The 24,743-nt window shown below is 29.3% G+C and overlaps 1 protein-coding gene across 2 annotated transcripts in view; it reads right to left on the bottom strand.

Moving 5' to 3' along the window:
• Nucleotides 1-1,547: 1,547 nt before the first annotated feature.
• LOC100163966 (scavenger receptor class B member 1) overlaps nucleotides 1,548-24,743 on the bottom strand; it is an 88,381-nt gene continuing 65,185 nt past the window's right edge. For both annotated transcript variants that reach the window (XM_016804376.2, XM_001947170.5), the window contains exons 3-10: nucleotides 24,085-24,248; nucleotides 14,042-14,183; nucleotides 12,335-12,535; nucleotides 7,796-8,023; nucleotides 6,985-7,150; nucleotides 6,351-6,469; nucleotides 6,051-6,176; nucleotides 1,548-3,353 (exon numbers count right to left, since the gene is read on the bottom strand). In XM_016804376.2, the coding sequence (XP_016659865.1) occupies nucleotides 2,904-3,353; nucleotides 6,051-6,176; nucleotides 6,351-6,469; nucleotides 6,985-7,150; nucleotides 7,796-8,023; nucleotides 12,335-12,535; nucleotides 14,042-14,183; nucleotides 24,085-24,248 (1,596 nt within the window). In that variant the 3' untranslated portion in view covers nucleotides 1,548-2,903. The remainder of the gene's footprint in view (nucleotides 3,354-6,050; nucleotides 6,177-6,350; nucleotides 6,470-6,984; nucleotides 7,151-7,795; nucleotides 8,024-12,334; nucleotides 12,536-14,041; nucleotides 14,184-24,084; nucleotides 24,249-24,743) is intronic.

Below are 24,743 nucleotides of genomic sequence, written 5' to 3'. Positions count from 1 at the left end.
TATATTCGGTTACTGTACGCCAGTGGCGTACCCAGGATTTTCGAATGGGGGGGGGGGGGGGCTAAACAAAGTAAATCAAAATTTAACATCATCTTAACAAACAATTTTCAATTAAGTCTTATAGCAGTTAATTGTAATATTTCATTATTATATACTTTTTATAACACATACATAATATATTAGTGATATATTTAATTAGTAGGAAGTAGGGACTGATTTATTATAAAAAATATGTTATACGATTATTGCTTATAATAGGTCGTTGTTACTTAAGATAATAGTACGTTCAACGTTGTATTCAACACTGTTTTTAGGAATATAATGGTTGGTACTTTGTATTTTATAATATAAAATGTATTCCATAACACGGCCAATGGGGGGGGCTGAAGCCCTCTAAGCCCCCCCCTGGGTACGCCACTGCTGTACGCCATTGTATCTATAGGTACCTGCTGTCTAATTATTATAATAAAAACAATACACTTTAGATATTAAAAATACAAAATATTCTTTCAATTGTCAACTGATATTCGTTGGTAATTGACAAATATGTTTTATATGTAATGATCGAAACGAGGAAATTTTGAAAATAACATTTTTCTGTCCCGAGTACAATTCGATCATTACGCTGATCTAATGAATAGTGCCGTGGTAATACTAAAAGTAAATAATTATATTGTTGTTGAAAACTAAAATCATATTTATTAAATTATTCCCACTCAGGTATATATATATACTTTAAACAGTATTAAAGATTAGCTTACATCTTGTAAGTATAAAGTAAAATATTTAATTTCAAATTGTACGTTTTAATACTTTTAATTTTTTAATATGATGTTTTTTTTATAAACGCTGTCTAATATAACAATTAAATTAATCCGTTTTATGAACTACAATAATTTTGCCATAATTTTATTTGATATTTTAATGTTTTTATATAGGTATTTAGTAGTTTAATATACCTAGGTACTATATTATATATATAAATGATATAAATATTGTAGTGATGAGAACGACAGCATATGTAGCTATATCTTAGTTTAATGAGTTTCGTAGAAGAAAAACGTGTAAGTACCTATTTATTATAATATTTTATTGCATACGATTCGTCCAAATAGGCAAGACGACTTTGTAATTATGACACGTGACGGCAACAGGTATTCTGCTAACAACGATGGGAAAAAAGACTTGGTAACGTTTATTATTATTATAAAATGGATAAAAACTAGTCGCTCCTCTCGCCTCCGTCACTCTGTCCGGATTCTGGTTTTTTACTTTTGTGTTTCGACGCATGCGATTTTATATAGGCGCAACATCTATCAGATTCTCATTTCCCAGACTTTGTATAATTGGTTACCTATAGGTATAATATATGGAAATAGTTTGTGGACAAAGACAGTAAAAAACATGTTTGGCTCACGGAGCATATTAAAATTTATTGCATTTTAACTTCGAGATTCCGAGTCATTAATCCAAATGCTTTAGTGCCAACCTGTGCACGTACATTGTACATAAAGCCATATAAGTTAGACCATAAGCAAATTATACGATTTTAATTGGAAGAATACTTTTCTCCATTTATATTTATTTCAGATAAATACAAGTAAATCCAATATACAACACTTATGTACTAATGACAGCCTTAAAGATACATTTCAATATGGCTTGGCCAGTATAATATAGACGTATACTATAATATAATATTAAACTAAAAGTTAAAATAAAATTAGTACTAGAATATTTTTACTTAACTTTTCAGCCAAAAAAAAAAAAAAAATTATAATAGTAAAATAATATATTATAATGTATATCATTGTTCCATATTTGTGTACACAAAACAAATGTCAAATATATTACTATTCATATCGCTATAATATTATATAAAAATAATTGTGGTCTTTTGGGCAAATGCAATCGAAAGGTATATATTTTTCGTATGATTTGTGGTCAATTAATTTAGTATTACTGGAATATAAAATCAGTAGTGCCATTTGAGGTTGATTCCAATGATGATAAAATAATTGCCAATCGATGGATATTATTACGGTAAACCGTGGTATAGGTACAACTACTTTTGTTTGGGTATAATATTATTATTAGTTTAAGGTGGGTGTTAGCGATTTCCACGTTAATATTATGTAAGTTGATGGCCACTGCCTAAATATATATATATATATATCGATAGGATTTCCGAAAGACGCTTTATTTGGGCTTGTAGGCGCAACGGAGTGATAAAAAAAAAAAAAACAACGGTCGTATAATTTTTTATCCGGGTGATTCAAAGAAATTTACGATCGACCACAAACACGCGTACTCGTTATAAATTATAATACCTATATTATACCGATCGCATAGGGGCCGACACCGAAAAGTGCGTAAACAGTGTATAATATTATATATAATTAATAAAATATAATATAAAAATAACATTTTAATAACTTAGGTCTAGGTTATCACATTTTTGCATCGATATAATATTATATAGTAATATATTACCATATTATATTGTATTATACATTTATGAATAAACATGACGTACATATATATAATAATATATAATATTATTACGGTTTAAAAAACGAGGAATGGGCAATCGTCGAAACGTGATTGAACAAAAGTTAAATCGAATTTTTTTGATTTTTCTCTTCGAATGGCTTTGAGATTAAATGTTACATACACATTACACAAATACATAATATGCACAGGTACATAATATAAATAAATATATATACATATATATATATATATATGTATATCGTACAGCTCGATGATGTTAATAACATTATGATATAATAAATGTAAATATAATAATATTATTATATATTATGTCGAGGCGACAAAATGCTGTTGCGTCATCGGGTCGTATTATAAATAACAATATTTTTCGCGTCCCGTCGTCCGGTCGGTCAGACGATTCGGTCGTTTTCGTCGGCGTCGTCGTCGTCGTCCTCCGATCCGGTGCAACTGCTCCTGAGCGACCTCACCTCGTGCACCACGTCCAGCCTGTCGCAGAGGTCGTCGTTGAGCCGGGCCGCGGCCGCGCCGTCCCCGTCAAGCAGCGAGTTGTAGTACGTGTTCATCTCCTTGCCGGCCACGACGGCCGCGGGTATCGGCATGCGTATCGTCGGCGTCGTGTCCCGCGTGGTCAGCGTCTGGCTCTCGCGGCGCCACGCCGACGAGTTACGGTACCTCAGTTCGTCGTCGACGGGTATGAACAGGGACGCGAACACGGTGAGCGCGACGAACGCAACGCCGCCGACCAGCAGCGCGTACTTGAGCCCGATGAGCATGACCGGCCCGACCCGAAGGTACAGGAAGAACTTGTTCAGCATGTCGTCGGGCAACTTTTCGAATCCCTGAAACGCCGCACAAGACAATATTGTTGTAGAAATATGTTTTCGCATGTATATTATGTACCGATGGTTAATATAATATTAGGTTACCATATTATACCAAACTCATTATACTTTTTTAGATTTTGAGCGGATAGCGATGAATGCATTAAATTTACAAGACTGAATACATGATGTATCTACATGCAGTGTCGATACGCCTTGGTTTAAATAGTTTTATCTTTTGTAGGGTTTTATTTTTTATAATTTACTATTTCGATACTTTTTTTTACAGACGTTACAAAATCATATTACTAGCACATATTATATAATTTTTTTCATAATTTGCAGGCTATATCTACTTTGTGGAATAAAATACGCAATGTTAAAATAATATTATGAATACATTTTTGCCGTTTATTTTATAGATACATTAATTACTTATTGAACATGTTAAACAACTAAAACCCAAATTTTGAAAACAGGAGAACCTTGACTGTAATATTGGTTTTATCTTTTAAGAAAATTAAAAATGCATACGATATTATACACTGCCAAAGTTATTCTCTTTTTGTAATGAAAATTTGGGTTCCTAACTTGGGTTGTAACCCGAGTGTCTCGTTTAAGATGATTTATCGAGATTTTTGATTACCTAGTGATAGTTTTTTTATTATTCTTATGAGCCTGGAGACATGTTTTTAATTAAAAACTCTTACAGTGTTTAACATTAGCGCGTACGCTTGAACAGAAATATTGTTTTAATAAAGCGACATAATATAATAATATGTCTATAAATCGTAGCATTGGTTGAATCAGTGGCGTCATTTCAGTTTTTATTAGACTAGGGCAAGTTTTCACTGCTTTTCCGACTCAACATTTTCTTCACTCAGATTCTCATAGCATAGTGCCATAGACATTAACGGGGGGGAGGGGCATGTGGTAAATGTGCCGACTTAAGTTTGATGTAAATACTAGACTGGGGCAAATGCCCCAGTTCCCTCCCCCCCCCAAATAACGCCACTGGGTTTTTAATTCTAGCACTTACTACTTACAGAGTTTCGGCAAACGAGAGCGAGTTGAAAATTTGATCCTTCGTTAAATACTTTTTGGTCGGGTTTTGTTTTCTTCAGTACTTTATGTTTTTAAAAGTAATAACGTATGAATTAGTAGTTTTTGTTTTCAGCAATCAAGTGGGTAAAATATTCAATTAATGTCCCTTACCTTATAAAAAATTACGCGATTAAAAGTGAAGGTTATCCCACAAATAAATTTAGTGTTATATATTCGGATCGTTTTTATTTAGTGTTTTTTGAAGGCTAAATATTAAAACATTTTATGATTTTTATATATTTCGCGATATATTTATGTATAATATATATTAATAAAATATATGGGTACAGTGTGCAATTATTAATTTATACATCAAACGCAATGTATAAAAATGTGAAGGTTGCATCGCATATTTTTTCTCAAGTTCCTATACTTATCTATTTTATGACCAAAGAGCAATTCTTTTTTACAACATTTTTATCATATACTTTGTCAGTGTACCAAATTGTAATTTTTATTGTTTCACAATTTGAAAGGATTTAATTTTTTTAACACACAAAATTATACCACTAAATTTGGTTGTAGGTATATTATGGGGTAAGTACCTATAATAAATGCATTAAGATTTTTTAAAAGAATTATATAATTTGCTTAAAAACTATTTCAATATAATTTAGCAAGCAGCTCACCTCTTTAAAATGTCTATCCTTTAATCAATAAATTGCGCATTTAGTATGCATAATATTAAAAATAACTTTAAAAGATGCTCGATTAAAGTTCATTATACATTATACCTATCAAAATATACAATAAAAGATTATCTGCCTAATAATGTACATGTACTGCAGTATTTTATTTCACAACATGGCACTATAGCATAAAGAATCAAAATAATATAGTATTGAAGTAAACTTCAAAATTTCAAAAATGCGAATTTAAATAAATGGATAATTTAATAAATTGGAAATGTCAGTTTGTATGAATACTGCTTAGTGAATCAATTATTTGTCTATATAGTATATATATTAGTTGTATTTGTATATTATAGTATTATGTTTAATGTAAAACTGCACTGCAAGGTATAAGGGATTGTTCTAGAAAAACTTCAATTGAAGTTATAACGACTGACTTTCCAATAATTAGAATCCAAACTGGGTAAATTAGAAATTTGAAACAGATAACTTGTTCACGTACTATACCGACCTATTTTCAGTGTTAAAATGTTATTCAAATTCTCCATTTATTAAGATTGCGAGTGAACCTCGTGTTCTCATTAGTGTCATCGAGATAGCCTTAACAAATTAGCCATGCTTATTATTTTTATAACGATTTAAATTTAGAATAGTGACTGTGAACCTATTAAAAGTAATTCATTTAAATTTGTATCAGATTAAATTAAAATGTAATATTTCATATCGTTCGTCTTGTAATTCAATTATTTTTATTTTTTATTTTCATTGTGAAACGTCCGTATGACTTATTTCTGTTAATTATTTAGCACTTAATGAAAATTATTTATGGGTTTTGTTCACTATAATATAGTTAATATTATTATGTTGTGTTGTTACTTATCATTATTACATTTTATATTGTCGCATTATTATGCACGTTTAGTCATAATAAATAACGAAAGAATGATATTGTGAGCTAAATAAATGGGCAGGTACTTACAATCTCAGTCCAAACTAATGGTATAACCAAGTTGCTACAATGTTCCGTATTTGCCATGTCCGATATGTCACCTAGAGCTATGTTAATTTGCATTCTGACGTACAATTGTGTGGGCATACCCGTTTCCTATATAAACACAAACAATAAGTAGTAAATAATACAATAAATTGTAACTACGCGTTTGATTTTCGATCTCTGGAAAACACACAACAACAACGTGGAATGTAATTATCGTAATATTATATTATATATTATTATGGGTACTTATTTTTTGATATTAATTATAAGGTATCGTCTTACCGGGTTGATGAGAAAATAGGTTTCGTGCTGTTTTTGATCAGGATTCATTCCTTCAATGGCGTCTAATATCGATTGGTCGGACTTGTAAAAGTGAGGGTAAGACAATGCGATGGGAAAACCTTAAAACAAAACCAAAATAGATTTTAGCTTTAAAAATCTGCTTATAACCGGTTGGTTGTTGCGCGTAAAACAAATTTATTCATATACGGCGCCGTAGTATCATAATAATATAATATACCTACAGTCAAGTATTTTTCAAACGGACATAGTATTGCAAGGGAAGAAATCGATTTTGAATATCAATAAAAATCGTTAAAAATCATCTAAGAAATCAGAAGTGATTGATTAAAATCAAATATTTCTTTTGATGATTGGTATTCAAAATGTATATTGAAATTGAAAAAAAAGAAAAATTATGTTCAAAATCTAATTAGAAATCATAATACAATTAAATTGATATTATGCAACAATGCAACAATATAAAAATTATAAAATCATAATATAATTAATATATTATTTCAAATTTAAATCAGAAAAAACAAATATCGATAAGTGAATTTGAATTTGATATTAAAATTTTTCATTTTTATTTCAAATCCTGTAGTAGGTATTGCACGGTAGTTGACAATCTTACCATAATAACAGTCGGTGACATCGATCAGTCCCGGTTTCAAACATTTGTTTTTACGGCAAAAACACTTATTGGCCGGGTTGTCGGCACCGTTGTCCAATGATCCATTTTCGAAAATATACTTATTCACTTGCAAGCCGTCGTGCAAAAACAGTTCGCTATTTTTTACCTAAAACCGAACGTAAAAAATAAACATGAGTGTTATTCGTGTTGATCGCATTTAGTGATGGCAACACATTTTATCTGTTCATCGAAACTATACGAAAACGCCACAACGTTGAATTCACAATGTATCAGTGCAAATGGAACATGTTTGTTAAGAGGACGACAAACAACAACTTCTCAAGTGGTTGGACATGCTAAATCTTATTGACATTTTAAGAAAAATTTAAATACCTACTTATTCAAAATAACTTCAAACAGTCCCAAACAGTAACATATGTTGGTTATTGGGTAATTATAAAGCAAAACAATTTCGAATGTCATTATAGATAAGGAATCAAATTGTTGACATCACAAAAGGAGTGCCTATAGGTTGTAAAATAAATGTAATTTAAGTTTAAAAATAAAATAAAAATAATATAAGGAGGAAGTTATTTTTGGTATTATTTTCGATACAAAAAAAATTTAAATTCTAATTTCAAAGTTCGAGTCTCTTTATGATAAATTATAGCCCAAGTGGTTGTTTGCACACGCAAAACGAGTTTCAACAAACAATTTATATCTTTCAAAAAAAAATCTAATATTTGCGTCCCCGGGAGTCCAGAAGCAACCGGTGGTTTGTAGTTATACCTACGCGCACCATAATACGTACCATCGGAATTGCCCTGCAGAGAGACTTCCTGAAGAACATCATTTGTGTGCCGTCGTCTGATACTGATGGAAACTTAGTACCATCCGAAGCACCCGAAACTTTGTTGCAAGGGGCCGCTGGCCATTGCGGCAGATATGGTCTATTATTGTAGTTCTCTATGGTCCCGGACTTGGAAACGTCACCTGTGCCTGTGTAAATCGTCGCACTGTCACCGGTGAAGTCGTACATCTGTAAAAGACGCAAAATAAGAACATCGATCACTTCAAGCCTCCCTCGAAAGAAAGAAGAAACGAAAAGAATAAAATATGTCAGTGTGTAGCACTGTAGCTAAATGATATATATTGTATTATATAATACGCATTAGACAACATTGTTAATGGTAGTATTTTGGCCGTATACCGACAGAAGTTGAAACTGATTACGAGCTTATAGATTAAGTTAGGAAAAATACACTGCTTTTGGCGTCTTATAGAGTTCCTGATTTCTATATGTTAATGTAAGAAAATATTGTTTGATCAGGTAAACCTATATGTATTAGAATAGTAATTAGAAATACAAATACCTATTATATTATTACAATAGCAGTGAATATGCGTCGTCAAATTTAAACTTTGAAATATTATTATTAAAATTCAATTTTCCTATACATATTTTAATCACGGCTTAAGTGTAAGTATTTTCACTGTGATCTAGGAATCAGGGACTGGAACCTTGATAATTTTTATGGTTTCAGTTCCTGTTTGGTTCCCAGAAAATCGTATTTCAGTAAGGTTACGGTTTTAAATTAATTTAAATAATGGTTCCGGTGAGGTTCTGGTATTAAAATTAATTTAAAAATAGTTTCGGTTCCCAATATTCAAAGGGTTCCGGTTCTTTTCGGTAAGGTACCAGTCCCTGCTAGGAATATTTCAATGTTCCTAGGAAAATGCAACAACTTTATCTATCAAATACATTACCATTCAATAATATAGGTACCTAATAATATAATGGTTTAATAAAATTTATAATAATATAATAAATCACAAAAACAAAATAACATAATATTATGTTAAGTTTGTAAAAAAAACATAAGGCTCATTTATCCTAACCTGCTCGGTTACAACTTACAAATCAGAAGTACACACAGACGGACAAACGCGCGGGGATATAATAATTGAATATATTTCGCGAGTAAAAATCGTGTCGCAACGCATTAAAATGAAATATTTCATAAAATACTACAAGTTATCGCAAAAATGTGCAACAGTTCTCTGAATTTCCTGTTAAATGCAGCCGTACAAATAAACAATATTGTGATTTATACTTATACATTTTATTTTTGTTCGAACAAAATAAATATTGACATAATATACTAACAAATTCTACTCTTTTATTTGTCGTTTCAGATAATCGTGAAAAAAAAAAACTAGATTTATTTTGAGTTACTTACATTAAAACGACTATGCATAATAAAACCTATTATTCATCATTATACCCACACTACTGATTCGAAATAAAAATAAATATAATGATAACGTTAAGTGCTTACCCTCCATAGCACTATGTCTAACGACTTGTGATTTGCTCACCTGAGAACTTGCCAAATACTTTACTAGTTTACTGCACGTCTCTTGTTATGATTTAATGTTCAATGTATCGCGATGGTCACCCACCGACAATAATACACACATATCATTATCAATAAAATTACAATTATGAACTACTCAGAAATATTTGAACTACATAATATATAATGTACCACCGTGCAAGTATAATATTATAATGCCGTGGAATGTGCTTTAGATTATCGTATTATACTTCATTACAGATTTGATTATTTATTTGTCGAGACGCGCCCTAGATGCCCACTGAAGTGTGTAGTCGTTATTGTTTAAATTTATTTTCGCAACTAGGAAGTATTGAAAATTGAAAATTATTTGAAATGCATAAGTAGGTAGCCTAGGTAGGTGTAGCGACTCGTATTAGATATAGGTAGATTAGTTTGAGTTTTTACTGGTGAAAAAGACAAAGCCGACGCGCTTTTAAAAAATATTATTATTTTTCTGCATAATATAAGTTGTAGGTATATCGAAATGTTGTTTATAGTGTGGCCATTTGTTTAATTATTTTCTTCCCGTGGTTAGGTGTATTATAATTGTATGAATGCTTGGGGATATTTTTTGTTTTAACTGTGACAGGGAATGAATAGTTTTTCTAAGCTATTAATTGATGATTAAACTTACAATAATAATATTTATTATAGATAATAATTTAAATCTTCTCTAAAGTATTAAATTTTGACGATATCGAATAAATATAAATTTATACTGTACTTTATCATTTACGTACGTAGTTATACAATATGACGGAGGTAGGTATATTTATGTATCTAACAGAATTGTAAAAAATGTTTATTTTTTAAATTAATGTATGTACCTATTCTTCTGTATACTTCCCTTATTAAAATTAAATTTACTTTATTTATAGTTGTAGGAAATCTCACGAACTCGTCAAAATATGATTGCCTGTTTTTATGCACGTGCAATACATTAATGCACATGCTCATATTATTTACTATCTGACCAATACTGTATTTTTATTCACAAAAAATAACCATTATTTGAATAATTACATTTCAAGAGTGATGTATTAAATTATTATGTTCATATTTAATAATTATACATATTGAAGTGAAATTCGGTATAATATAGGTATAACACCTACTATTATAATATCAACGTTTCGTACACGAGCGTGTGTATTTGTTTTCCTTTAACAAACAATTACATTAAAAATAATGTTTTTGGTACAACCCGCAGATTTGTCATGAGTTATGATTAATAATCATTTTTTAACAAATCGAGGCCAACTGTGCAGCGAACAATAACCAGGATTCTTTGTGTGGTCTAATCATCGTCATTATATTCTGGGTGTATAATCTCGAGTATTGTAATAATATACATAATTTATAAATTATAAACCACACAGTTTGGTTAATCCGAACTTCGGATAAAATTTTCCGTGTGGCAACTACACGGTCATGCCGATTAGACAACATAATATTATAGCCTATAATGATCGTGCACACGAGTTATAATTTTATACACTTTACGCCGTACACGTTTATAATTATTCCGAAGAGGCGAAGAAACGTCCGACCACGCGCTCGAATAGACATAAAAACAAATAATTATGCAATTTTCAGCTACACGTAACGGGTTTCGTTTTGAGCACGCCTTGCATTTGAACATCGATTATACAGAGTGATCCATTTTAGTGTAGTTACTCATAATTTCGGAGGAAACGATTTTATAGTATATTATTACAATATTTTTATTCTTATATATTTCTTTCATTTTTCAAAAAATTTATAATTTTCTTAATTATCTGAAGTTTTAATGTTGATGAAATTACTCCTTCATAAACAAAGTGATCATATAATACTTATAAGTTCTAACTAAACACTAATAGTTCAAAATCCAAATTGTTACATAAAAACTCTTTGACAAATAGTCTGCTTTATAATATGAAATAAAAAATGTATTTTATCTTCTAAAAAGGTAAAAATACCTAATAATAATGAAGACAAATAGTAAAATATGATTTTTAAAAACATTGCTTGGTAAAAATTCAAATACAAATTATATGAAAAGAAATATTTTAAAAAGCGTTAATACTCAACAAGACAAATGTTTTCTGTTAAATAATCACTCTGTATAATAACTATGTTGCACAGTATTAACGCCAACATAAAATGCTTATGGATATTTTTATAGTTTTGTGTCGAAAAAATGGAAAAACTTCTTAAATGCAACAGCTAATTTATGTATTTATTTAGTTTAATGAATAAACATTTGACGTATAGACGTAAATAATAAATTGTGCATTATAGTATATAGGTAATATATATTTTTTTCATCCAACATTTTACAATATACCTACCCAATAAGTAATAACAATAATAATGACTCGCCTACGATCCCACAGATCACCCTTTGGTAGGTACGTCGACTTGACACTTTGACTACATGACGTTAACATGTAAGAACAGGCTGTGCAGCTGCTCATTTTAAATTTTTGATTTAGTTACAAATATTATTGTAATTTATTATAATATTATGAATCTATTGATTGTAGGCAAAATGTATAGCAAAAATATAAAATATATATATCACTAAAAAAAAATGTACTAACTTAAAACTATAAAAGTCATATAGGTACAAAAGGAGTTTGATAGTTTGTATGTAATGTACTAATATTACTAATACTATATAGTATATATATTTGTAAGCATATTATATACCTAGTATCTATATAGGTATACTATATTACCTAAGTTTAAAACAATTGTAGAAAAAAGGTATTTTTTTCATAATAAAATAGTTTTGGAATCGTTATTTTTTATGTCAGTGAAGTTGTCCCCCAACTTTGTCCAATCAATTTCAAACCTGTACCTACAAATATTTAGGGCCAAATTCACTGACATTCATTTTTTCAGTAATTGATCTTAACTGTCAATGTGATATGTAGTAGGTACTTTTTATTATTTTCTAAACTTACTCTGTCTATAAGGCCCAGCTTGTCAAACGCGATCCAGGATGGCAAGAACTTGTTGCCTATAGTCACTAATGGACTTTCGTAACCAAACATGAACTCCTTAGCCGTTTGTCTGATAAATGGTTTGGATTTTGTTTGGCGAATAAGTAGATTGACACCCATCCTGGTGATCAAAGATGCTTCTGACATAACACTGGCAAAACTCTATAAACACACAGCGAGAAAAATAATTTTATAAACATTATTTTAGGATTGGAAACGTGATTATACGCAGAACAATAATTATTGATAATTATTATAAAAATATTCGTTGGGTTGAGTTTCAAAAATCCAAATCTATAAATCAGGGTTCGGCAATCTACGGCTTTCATACCAGTTTTATGTGGCCCGAAATTAAAAATGATAATGTGTATAAAATTAGACATTATGTATAAAAACTAAGATGGAACTATATGGACAGGGAAACGACGGATTAAAACGTTTGTTTGTAGATACCTTGTTAAACTAATATAATATCTAACAGTTAAAACTTAACTAAACAAAAATTGATATGACCATACATTTTTATTTGAAATAAAATAAGAAAGGTTTATTAGAATATTGTGGCCCGTGAAAAATTTACATTTATTTTTTGGTCTTTGTTATCAAAAAGATTCCCGGCCCTTGCTTTAACTTAAATTATAATAATAATGAAATATGTGATGTAACCATAGGCTAATTACCATTTGGTTGAAGCCTTATACATTTAACAATTAAAAATGTATAGATATAGGTAACGCAACGTTTTTAATTCGATATCAATAGTAGCCAGTAGGTGACATTAAAAAATATTTAAGGATTTAATTATTATTCATTCTGAAAAACCAATGGTCGATATAAGGTTAATTATATTGACGAAAATATTATTGAGAAAACATAATGATATGATAATTTATTGAGGTTTGAGTATATCTATACGAAAGCCTTTGTTTTATTGCTATAGTATGTACTACACTACTATTGGGTATAATGTGTTTGTATCGTATACCGCATGTCGACTGTGAGTCTGTAAAAATCAAAATATCGTTGTAAATAACCGAATTCACTCCAACCGCTTCGACAGATTTTTTTTGCTTCGTCTGTTTTAATTATGATAATTTGACAGAGACGAGTCACTAAAAAACGAGTGAGGACGTAGTGTGTACTTTGGTTGGACGGTTTACCACGTACGTAAAGATCGTGCACCGACTTTGGCGTGGCGACTCTAAATCTTTACCAATATTTCGGCAGTTAAATGCGAGAATTTGAGAGTTCTCTTTGCCGTTTATGAAATTTTTTAACGAAATTTAAGAGCGACACGGGTGGGTTACGTGAAGTTGGCACGCCCATATTTATTTTTGTCTGCAGTAGCTTATAAACGGGCAACTAGCAAATCCTGAAAGCAATAACTAGGATATTCTCGCAATTAACTCTTTAATAGTTTGCAAAATATTGGTGAAGATCTCGAGTCACTACGCCCAAGTAGGTGGGCCAACTTCACGTTTAGGTACGTCACTTTACCACGTTTCAAAATAATTATTCGTTCGTATGGCAATCGATCACCGAACATATTATTTTGACCGGTTTCTATGTCCGCATTTGAGTTTAATTTATTATGTCTACAGCAGTAGGTATACCATGGCTGATGGATCGGTGTCGTAAAATAATGTTTTATTATATCGAATAACTTACCAGAAGAGCAATGTTTGGTAATATCAACACGTCGTCTTCTTTTCCAGCATTCAGTTCCGGCACCCATGTCAACGGAAATACAGGCGTCATCGTCAGCGTATCGTTAGAATTAAACGTTACGTTTTTGTGTGCCGAATTTTCCCTGAAAATATTTCAATATTACTATTTAAATATAAAGTAGGTAGGTACATGCATTATCAAACGAATCGTTTCAAATGGAATCAAATAGTATGAAATAAGGCACAATAAACAGTACAGCTATAGAGTTAGGTATATAATTTTCAACTCGTAGGTACCTATAATAATGCACTAAGCAATGTTAATAAATAAATACGGGTTTAGAGTTATGACCTATTGTATTACTAAGGATAATTAATCTACTGTATGTTGAGGTAGTTATAACAATTAAATATAACTGGTATTAGAAAACAAAATGTAATTCAATTATAATTGTTCACATCATATTTTATGGCCATGATTTAATACTTAATATTTGATATTGTTGTGTAAAGTGGTGTTACGTAATCCGTGAGACACTAAAATGTCTTAAATACATTTAATGCATTTAAATGTCTTAAATATATCATTCCCCCCTTCAAGTTGGAGGGTTTCCACAATGGTGGGGGAGCTCTTCATGGGTTTTTCATATTCATGTATATTTATATTTCACTTATGCACGTATGCATAGTAAATTTATGTGTCACATGTTAAAATAGGTATGTCTTGTGTGACACACAAAATATTAACTACGCATACGGACATTAGTGCTTACAAAATATAACTGGTTGTAAATATACCTAATATTTTGTTAAATAAAAAAAAAATATATCATTACAAATATACCACTATTAGTAAAAAAAAATGAAACTAAATAGTAGTTACAGGGGAATTTTTTTTTTAATTGTTGTCTCACATTATTTAATCTTATAAAATAGGTGTAGATATATTATTAATAGTCATACAGTGACCGATATTTAAATCTTAAATGTATAATTTTGCATCCTAGAAGACAAAAACAAGAAGCAGTAATCTCTTCTCATTCACTCAGCACAATAATTGTATAATAATTTAAAATTATAAATCATTGATCAATTTATTATATCACCACATTAAAAAAAATTTGTTAAACAGAAACCAATAGCTTACGAGAAAATGTGCAAGTTTTTTTAAAACTGGGTGTGCAAATTTTTGCGGGGATATACGATTTATTGTAAAAATAATCGAAAATTCTGTGTTCTATTGTAGCTACCGTCCTAAAGAGTGTTTATCAAAATATCGACATTTAAAAGGGGCAATAATCGTTTTTGCGATTTATATAAAAAATAAAATCTGTTACAACCAAATCACAATTTTTCGTAACATTTTTTTTTTTATTATTATTGATGGGAGTGCCTATTTGTAATCCTAAATTCTGAAAAATATCAAATTTGTAAAAATGTTTCAACAACCACATTTTTGAAAGATTGAACAAATATAATATATTCGTGTTATTCATGGTCAATTAATGAACAATTAATTTTTAAGGTGACGTATATAGCCAATCAATTTAGTGTACACTAAACTGTGGGCACCTGCATATACTTACGCTCTCTCAAGCATTACACTTAATTGCATTGATTGATATGTTACATTGGGAACGATTAAAAAACTACAACGATATATCATCGGTCAGAGATTGAACACACCCACTGTGTACATATCAAGTGTCTTAAATGCTTTTCTGCTATAACTGAATTAAAATTATTCATGGACCATGATAAAATCACGTATAATGTGTATCGTCGCGTTTGTCCTCGTACGAATACGCTCACCTGCCTATATACTATATAATATTATTATATATATGTATTGTAATATTGTTTAACCCGCCTCTCCCTTGAACCAAAACTACATACCGATTTGATGATTGATGGAAATATGAATCTGAAACGCTAAAAAATTATTTACATAAATTATCTGTATCGAAATTTCAAGAACCAAAAAGAACTACCAACCATTATAATTTATTGGTTGGGTACCTAAACCAAAAATGTACTACTTATATTTAATTCATACCGATAATAGTATTACAAAATTAGTCAAAATCATGAAAATGTGCAAATTATCTCGGGTAAAATATTCTTTTAATTTTAAGCAACTTATATTTCGGGTATAGTTTGGACAAAATGGAAGGTCTATACTACACAAACGTGGCCGAGTAGCACATAGAATGTATAAACATTTCGTGTCATGTTAAGTAAAATATACGAATACTAATCGAAACGAAATTATTTACAAGCTGTTGAAATAAAAATATAATACCTTGCACTGAATTTTTTTTTTATTAACTGTCATGATATCACGGATTTACTCTAATTATAAAACAATTAAATTACGTATATACGTACGAGGGCGATGTACAGAGTCAATCACAAATAATATCGTACCATTTTAGCTTCTACATGACGCTTGGGTACTAAGAAAATCGTATTGACGATGACATATCGACACATAAATAATAACAACTGCTAAGGATGGTTTGAAAAACTGTATGCGTATCCTACACTTATACCTACTTTATGTATACATAATAGTGTTTTAAGCTAAGCACTGCTGCAGCTTGATAAATTCTCACCCGGAAGAAAATCAAAATTAAAGGCCAAATTTGTATATTTGGCTTAGTTATTTTGGTATGGATTACCTTAATGCCTTTTGGCATACCTTAAGTATGTCTATTCTAATAGTATAGCATACTACACAATAATAAAAATATTTTTATTCCAGAAAGATATTTTATGTTAAACTATATAATATGCCACGTGCATGGTATTATTAAACTGTTGTTAAGAAATGCAGAGGTAAAAATCACCTTTTATTTATAAACACTCATATAGGTACTTCTAATCGAATCGAACCCTGAAATGTTTATGATAAATACTATTCTAATTTTTATAGATATACACATCCATTTACAGTTATTAATTAATTGTAATGTTTGAATTGAATTTATATTACAAGTAAAAATATTTAATAATGAAAATACATATTAAGTTTATAATTGAATATAAAATATATTATAAAGGAAAATTTCAATAAAAAAAAAAGAACATTAAAGCCCATTTGAATATATTATCCTATTACTTATTTAAATTCATGATTTCACAAACATACTTGATTGTAATTAGTTAACTCTCTAGTTAACCAAACCGAATATCATAGTTTAATTTTCTGTATTGGAATTTATTTTACTATATTATTAGGTATTCCCAATATGCGGTACGCCTATATGGTGGTACACCTAACCTAGATAAACCTAAACAGAGATGGTAAACATGTATAAGTTTATAACGTACTCTTAATTTCTATTTTATTATGTATACAACGTATATAAATTGTTTGAGAAGTACCTATTATTATTGATGTAAAAATATCGGCAATAAGATAAAAGAGATCCAATTTTTTTTAAAATTCTTTTTGATTCATTTCGACCGTTTGCTCGAGTATACATTATAGCTAGTATTAATACATAGACAATAGACACTTATTAATTATATTCACCGTGAAACGTCCCTGAATTCGATTACTGCCCGAGGGAGTTTCTGCTGTCTTGGGATAGGTCCGATCAACCAAAACCGTAAAGTCCGAGTGTTACATAATTACAACCGCGGAGACGTATTGCAACAAGTTAATATCGTTTTGTTACTTATCTGAGATTATTGAAGTAAAAATACGGTAATTTTTTTGTATGTTAGTATTGGTAGGTAGGTACCTTGTATAAATTATGCTTGTATTAAAATTTGCATAGTGCCTATACTGTATGCATTAAAAGCAATGCAAATTATTAAATTTGAATTAAATTATAAAAGAGTAAAGAGAAAAAAAATATTGAAATTTTTTAACAAGTTTACATAATCAGTAAGCACACACTTTTTTTTCATTTATTTATCATTTAATTACATTTCTTAGTTTTTATACGAATGTTACACTATTGTATTAAATAATTCTATATAGCGTGTATTATAATATCTTATATAATACGATATTATGAATACACGTGTATTATTCAAATTATTAATATTAATATCGTTACCTAATGTATATATTCTATAATCTATATTATAGTATAATATGGATATTCGGTATCGGTTAGAAAAAATGTATTTCCGTTTTGGCGTTCCATCCATAGTGGTTTGCCTTCACGCGAGACCCCTTATATACATATAATATAACGTTGTATAACGTCTAATTATAGCGCCTATAAGTTGTCCAAATATTCATAAATCATAATCTGCTCGAAAAATATTATATATTTTGATCTTATGTTACTGCAATGGGTTTTTTTTAAACATTTTATTAGTTTTAATTTTTCCCGTTTTTGCGATCAGGCGGTGTACGCCACGATGTGATTTTACGCACCCGTATTCAGATGAGACGAATCTATAAGTTTTTTTTTATTGGGTAGGTGTATTAGGGCGACGCGAAAAAGCACCACACGGCGCAGCTAGATAATTATATTAGATTAAAAATCGTGAGATGGAAAATATTATTCATTACAATACACATGACGTGATAAATACGCTCTATAATTATTTTACTTACATTGTGTACCTTCAAAATATACTCGTAGATTATTAAACTTGCCCAGTTTGTCTTAAGTATGTATTTTTTCTTAACTAGTATCATTATGTAGACGCGCTACAGACATAATTTCGGGCCACCAGTGTAGAGTATTAATTAAATTAGTATTTGAATTTCAGCACTATAGAAATGTTCTTATTCAGTTAATATTTATAAGTTATAACTCGCAGGTATTAATGGCTTACATACATTGTACATTTATGCCTTGTACACTTATTTCAAGTATTATGTTCGGTTTCTATGGAAATAAAATCCCCCAACCCTCGGTAATTATAGATACATTATAAATGAAGTACCCGCACCCGAACATCCCGAAACGTCTTACTCTCGGGTCGAAGCTAGCAACTTTTGAATTCATGCACAACATTTAAAAAAAATTTAATATCGACGCTTTCATGGTCAGGTTTGGATTATAAACAAATTATATTAATTGAGTCTTTGATTAGTAACTCATAGCACAATAATTATACTTAGGTGCATAATATTATTATCTATGTAAAGATGTTAATAACAGTAATAATATTATATACATTTCGTAACAGAAGTCAATATAAATAATAGGTTATTAATATAGGTATATATTATAATATATACCTATAGTGAATAACAATATTAACATCTATACGTCGCGTTTCTGATATCCGATTATTAAATAATAAAAGATTAAATTATTAGGTACATGAGCACAGTGTTATAAAATTAGCCTCGATTAATTGAATTTCATTTTTAAGTACCTTTTTTTTTTTTTTTTTATTTTTTTGGTTGAGGCTTCGACAACTTAGGTCATTAGCCTTTGGTACTGTGGGGGGGTGGAACTGTAGGTTTGTTTGTTTGGAACACGTGGACAGAATTTTTTAGTGGGCACCCGTAGGTATCTGCCATTGCCCGGGTGGGGGATGGCGGCACTTGTTCTCCGGACCCTTAAGTACCTTTGTAGGTATTGCATTCTATTATAGTGCCCGCCTCATAACAGTATGATAGCTGCGTTATTTTTTATACATTATATTAAATATTTATCTTAATGGACATAGATTGTATAAAATAATTATATTCGATAGCTATAACAGTAGATGTTTGACTAAAAATATTATTATGACATTTTAATAATATTATTATAATCATAGGCGCAAATAGACAAATTATTTTGGGGGACTATAGCCCCTCCTATAATATTTTCTAAAAATGATTTATGCTCAGTACTAATTACTGACTTTTGAACTGGGGGGACTTGGCAGAAATATGGGGAGGATTAAGTGCCCCCAAGCCCCCACCTATTTGCGCCAATGATTATAATATTATAATAGAACAATAAAATTACAAAATGTTGTCTGTGCGTGTATTGTGTATATTTAAAATTTAAATGAAACGTTCGATTAGTTAAGCCGGATAAGAGTTTCTACAAATCGAATACTTAAGACGAAATAGAGACAATTTTGAGGAAAACTAGGAAATATGAATTAAATCTGAATTATTTGAAAAACGCTTGTATATAACTATTAAAAGTGGGTCTTTAAGTCTTCTTGCCTATTCTATACGTTCAATGTATCCATTTTTTGACCATTATAATATAATAACGGTTAGGTATTCCACAAATTCTGATAACAGTTTTTAATAAATCAACGCCTATACTTTACATCGAATTTTTTTTTTAAACATTGTTATTACTGATTTGAGAAATTTGTCATTTGACTAAAAAATATGTATTCAAATTAAATTATCTTTATAGCTAGACTTCTAGGACTTCAATTAATATTTGATTTAAAGGTTCATAATTCACTATATTTTTTTAAACAAACATCAGAAACTTAAAAGCGTAAAGAAATTGTGGGACTAAATATTACAGCTAAGCCTAAATAAGAAAAATCAATAATCATCTGGTTTTTGTGTTAGAGATGCGTATAGTTAGATTATACATGAATACATGATACTGTTGTGTAATGTCCATGTTTGATGATTTAAATTTAAATTTATAATATATTATTAACAAATGAAAATAATTAGACGTTTATTCGATCATCGTGTATGTATATATTGTATATAATATACTATTGCGGTAAAAAGCGAGACTATTATATGTTTATAATAAACATATAATATAAAATATAATGGGAATACTATAAAAATCAATCTTTATATATTTGATTAAAATCAATATAACATCTTAATATGTTTTATGTTTGTGTTATATAATAATGGAATAAAAATATAGTGATGCAACATGATTATAGACGACTTACAAAGTTTGAATTTGACCTCAGTACCGAATATTGAATTAATTTTTACTCAGCCGATTTGCTAAAACTTAAAAGTTGTTTCCGGTGAGCTATATTACACACGCGTTATTTTTTATTTCCATTATTTGTGGGTCTACATATTAGTAATGTGTGTGAATGGATTTTGAACGCACACAATCATTTCCGTTGATTGTCGATAACTGTTTCAAACAGTTTTACAAATATTTCTTTAATGATTTCACAAATCCACAGTTCAAATATAACGTACCTATATTTTTCTCATCTATAAAATAATTGTATTTGTGTCTCATTAAATTTGTTTTTAATCAGTATCGACTCTATCGGCTATCTGCAGGGCGCAACTAATCTGTCTCAACAGACTAATATTATCGATATATCAATTGCGTATTTTTATGTATTTTAAATTCGCTATTATAAGAGCATAGATTATTAGTTATTAAGTTAATATAGGGTATATTATGATATTTATGTGTATGTTTTTTTGTAACATTGCTGCCGCAATGAATCAATCCTTCTAGCACCTGCATATGGTAGTACTGTAGTATAGAATGCACACTGTGATAAAAATTGTTAAAAATAAAATGAAATCAAAATTTATAAGTTAATAAATGTGTGACTATGGCCCTAATTCATTGCACACTTATATACTATTATAGGTAATAATTATGGTATACGTATAAAAAATTGTATATAATATTCACCAATATTAACTATTTTACATAGGTATATAATAGGTATGCATTATCCCCATATTATATGTGTGACTGTACGTCTATAATATAGTATGTACTATGTACATATATTTAAATTTGTTCATTTTAATTGAGTTTCTAGAAGGTTTAATGCCATACGAATAGTTTTTTAGCAGCGGATACGAGATAGCTTCGGGTACTAATATAATATTGCCATTCGCCGATCACTAATTAAACTCACACTAGGACGAACGTTATACCTACTACAAACTATCTTGGGATTAAAACAATATTATTTTCTACAAATAAAGTGAATAATATTAAGACAGGTTTTGATATAATAATTAGGTACCTATAGTGTTTAATGCTGAAATGAGTAAAAAAAATATGCGCAATGTATTATTTTACATGTTTCCATTTTTTATCTTCGTTTTTTTTTATTATTATAATTATGTTTTTTTCTGTCTGAGATACATACTAACTGCAGTGTTATATATATGCATGGTAGTGACGTAGGTCCCTATAGTACCTACCCATTTTATGTATGGTAATTAGTGGGATTACTTAATTTTTATTTTTCCTCAAACAATAAACAATTAAATGTTGTAAGCTGCGAGAAGCAATGTAATTATATCTTAATAACATCATTTTTATCGAACAATTCTAATTGTTTTAAATTAATTATATTGTAATAACAAAGTCTTTAAAAGTAAAAAAAAACGTTATTATGTAATATCTATCTTTCAGCTTTATATATATATATATATCTCGCATTATGTTGATTGTGCCTACGCTGTTTTTGTCTTGATCGTGTGTTTTGTGTATAATCGATTTTAATCAATTTTTGTGGTAACGAATAAACTTAGTGATGAAAGTATACACATTAAAATGTGTATTGAATAACATTGTAGTTTTGACGGTGTATTATACAAATGAAGAAAATTAATTATACATACATTTACAAAACTAACTAAATTCATAAGAAAATAAATATCAGATACGATAAATATACAGATATTTTATTAAAGTGTATGCCATAAAAATAACATTAAAAATATTACCATTGTTTGTACCATTATCTGATTGGACCCAACATTTTGAATAAACACTTTTGACAATTTAAAAGATTTTAATTAATTCATTTTTCTATAATAGGTTCTAAGTAGAAATCGCTCAATTCTGAACTAAAACAATTAAGAATTTGAATTTTATTAGGTACAAGTTTATTTTAAGTCCGTAGGTTAATTTTAAAACATAATAATAATGAACAAACATTGTACGTGGTTAATTTTACTTACAGGTAAACATTTTTTGAATAACTATCAATGCATCAATTTTCAATAAGCAAGGTAATAAAAATATGGTAGAACGGTCGACGACAATATATTATATGTATAATATTATCATAATATATTTAGTAATGGTATAAAATTGTTTAGTAATTGCGTATTTAATCTTTAAACCATTGGCTGGGCCTGCTATGTCACTGTAAATGGCTACTTTAGAATTAGTTTTCTGTATTTTATGTGACAGGAATTTATTTGAATATTATATATCCGTTAGGTTTATTATTCAACATCATTTTCAGTTCTCATGTTAGAGTAGAATTATAAAATTTAAAATTCAAATATTTATGAAAATGTATAACTATTAATAACTTATTATTGTTTTGAACTAAATGTGAAAAATAATAAATGAAAAACAAAATGTATATTTATATATATTAATATATTATAATATATTAATCCAGTGGAGCCAAAATATATATTTATCTATGACAATATTGTCATAGGTGATTTTAGTAGGTAGGGGGTCACCTTTGTCATTCCATAGTAATTTTATAGAAATGTTTTCAATTATAGACAACATAAATACTTGGTGTTTGTTAAAGTAATTATAAGAAATAGGTGGGTGTCAACATTTTATGTGGAGGTGTCTAATGTCATACGTTAAATTTTGGACTTCGGCGCCACTGTATTAATCAAAAGTAGAAATGTCACTTTGTTATAGCAGTTTTCGAGTGTACGAGGAGTGACTTACCACATGTAATTTATTGATGACGTGATTTTAACTTATTGAATTCAATGATCAATCATCTGCACATACAAAAAATGATGTTGTGCGAAATTGATGCGTCAGCATCACTCAGAAGTCAGAAGGATATATTTTGGTTTATTTGTATTACTATTACCTAGTAATTAATTTTTTATGAGTAATAATTATATTATAACATGGTATGTTGAACTAATTTTAAAACCACATATTATATCATATATTATTATTATTCGTTTATAGGTAAGTCAAGCATGTTGTTATTTCAATTTATTTTTTTGTGTTTTTGTAAGCTCCTTTGGCAGGCATATAATAGTTTATACATTTATCATATTATATGATGGTATTATACACTCGCCATACATAGGTACCTATAGATACCCTTAAAATAATGTTTTTAAATATAAATTTAACATTCAATACACACCTGTAAACATATGGCCCGACTTCTTGAAACCGCAGTTTTTCGTCTCTCCCAGACAAGAAATCTTCACGGTTCGTTATGTTGAATATGTATACCTTTAAGTAAACGGCTGCTGTTGGTGTTTTCCACATCTCGAACGTCTCGTCACCTTCGACCATTACGAGTTTCTGAAAAGGAAAACATTGCAACGATAACATAATGCGTTTTCCCAGGTTTGTTATTCATTAATCATTATAATTTATGAACAATAACGACAAATTATCGGATTGTATCGAAATAGCGATGAATTTTGAAATGAAAAATGAAAAATCTTATCGATCTCTACTGTGAAAATAGTAGAATAGTGGATACGTATTATGCGGGCCGGAACTAGCGGAATTCTCGAGGCTGGAAAGAAAACAATATTTAAATTTCAGGGTTAATACTATCGAAGGTCGAAAAATATTATAATACTATTTACGTATAACCAAACGATACCTATCCTAACGAATCAACGAAGGAGTTGATAATTCAGACGATCGGTAAAAATATATACCTAAATATATTTTTTGTATTTCTAATAAAACATTCCAATTTTTTGTAATCGATAATGAAATTATTATTTATGAAATTAAAATATGTACATTTTAATGGCACATTATTAAAAGGTGCAATTATCAAAT

This window comes from Acyrthosiphon pisum, chromosome X, assembly GCF_005508785.2.
Source record: "Acyrthosiphon pisum isolate AL4f chromosome X, pea_aphid_22Mar2018_4r6ur, whole genome shotgun sequence".
NCBI lineage: Eukaryota > Metazoa > Arthropoda > Insecta > Hemiptera > Aphididae > Acyrthosiphon > Acyrthosiphon pisum.
The sequence above is the reverse complement of the archived record's forward strand: the minus strand, read 5'-3'. Positions and strand labels throughout refer to the sequence as shown.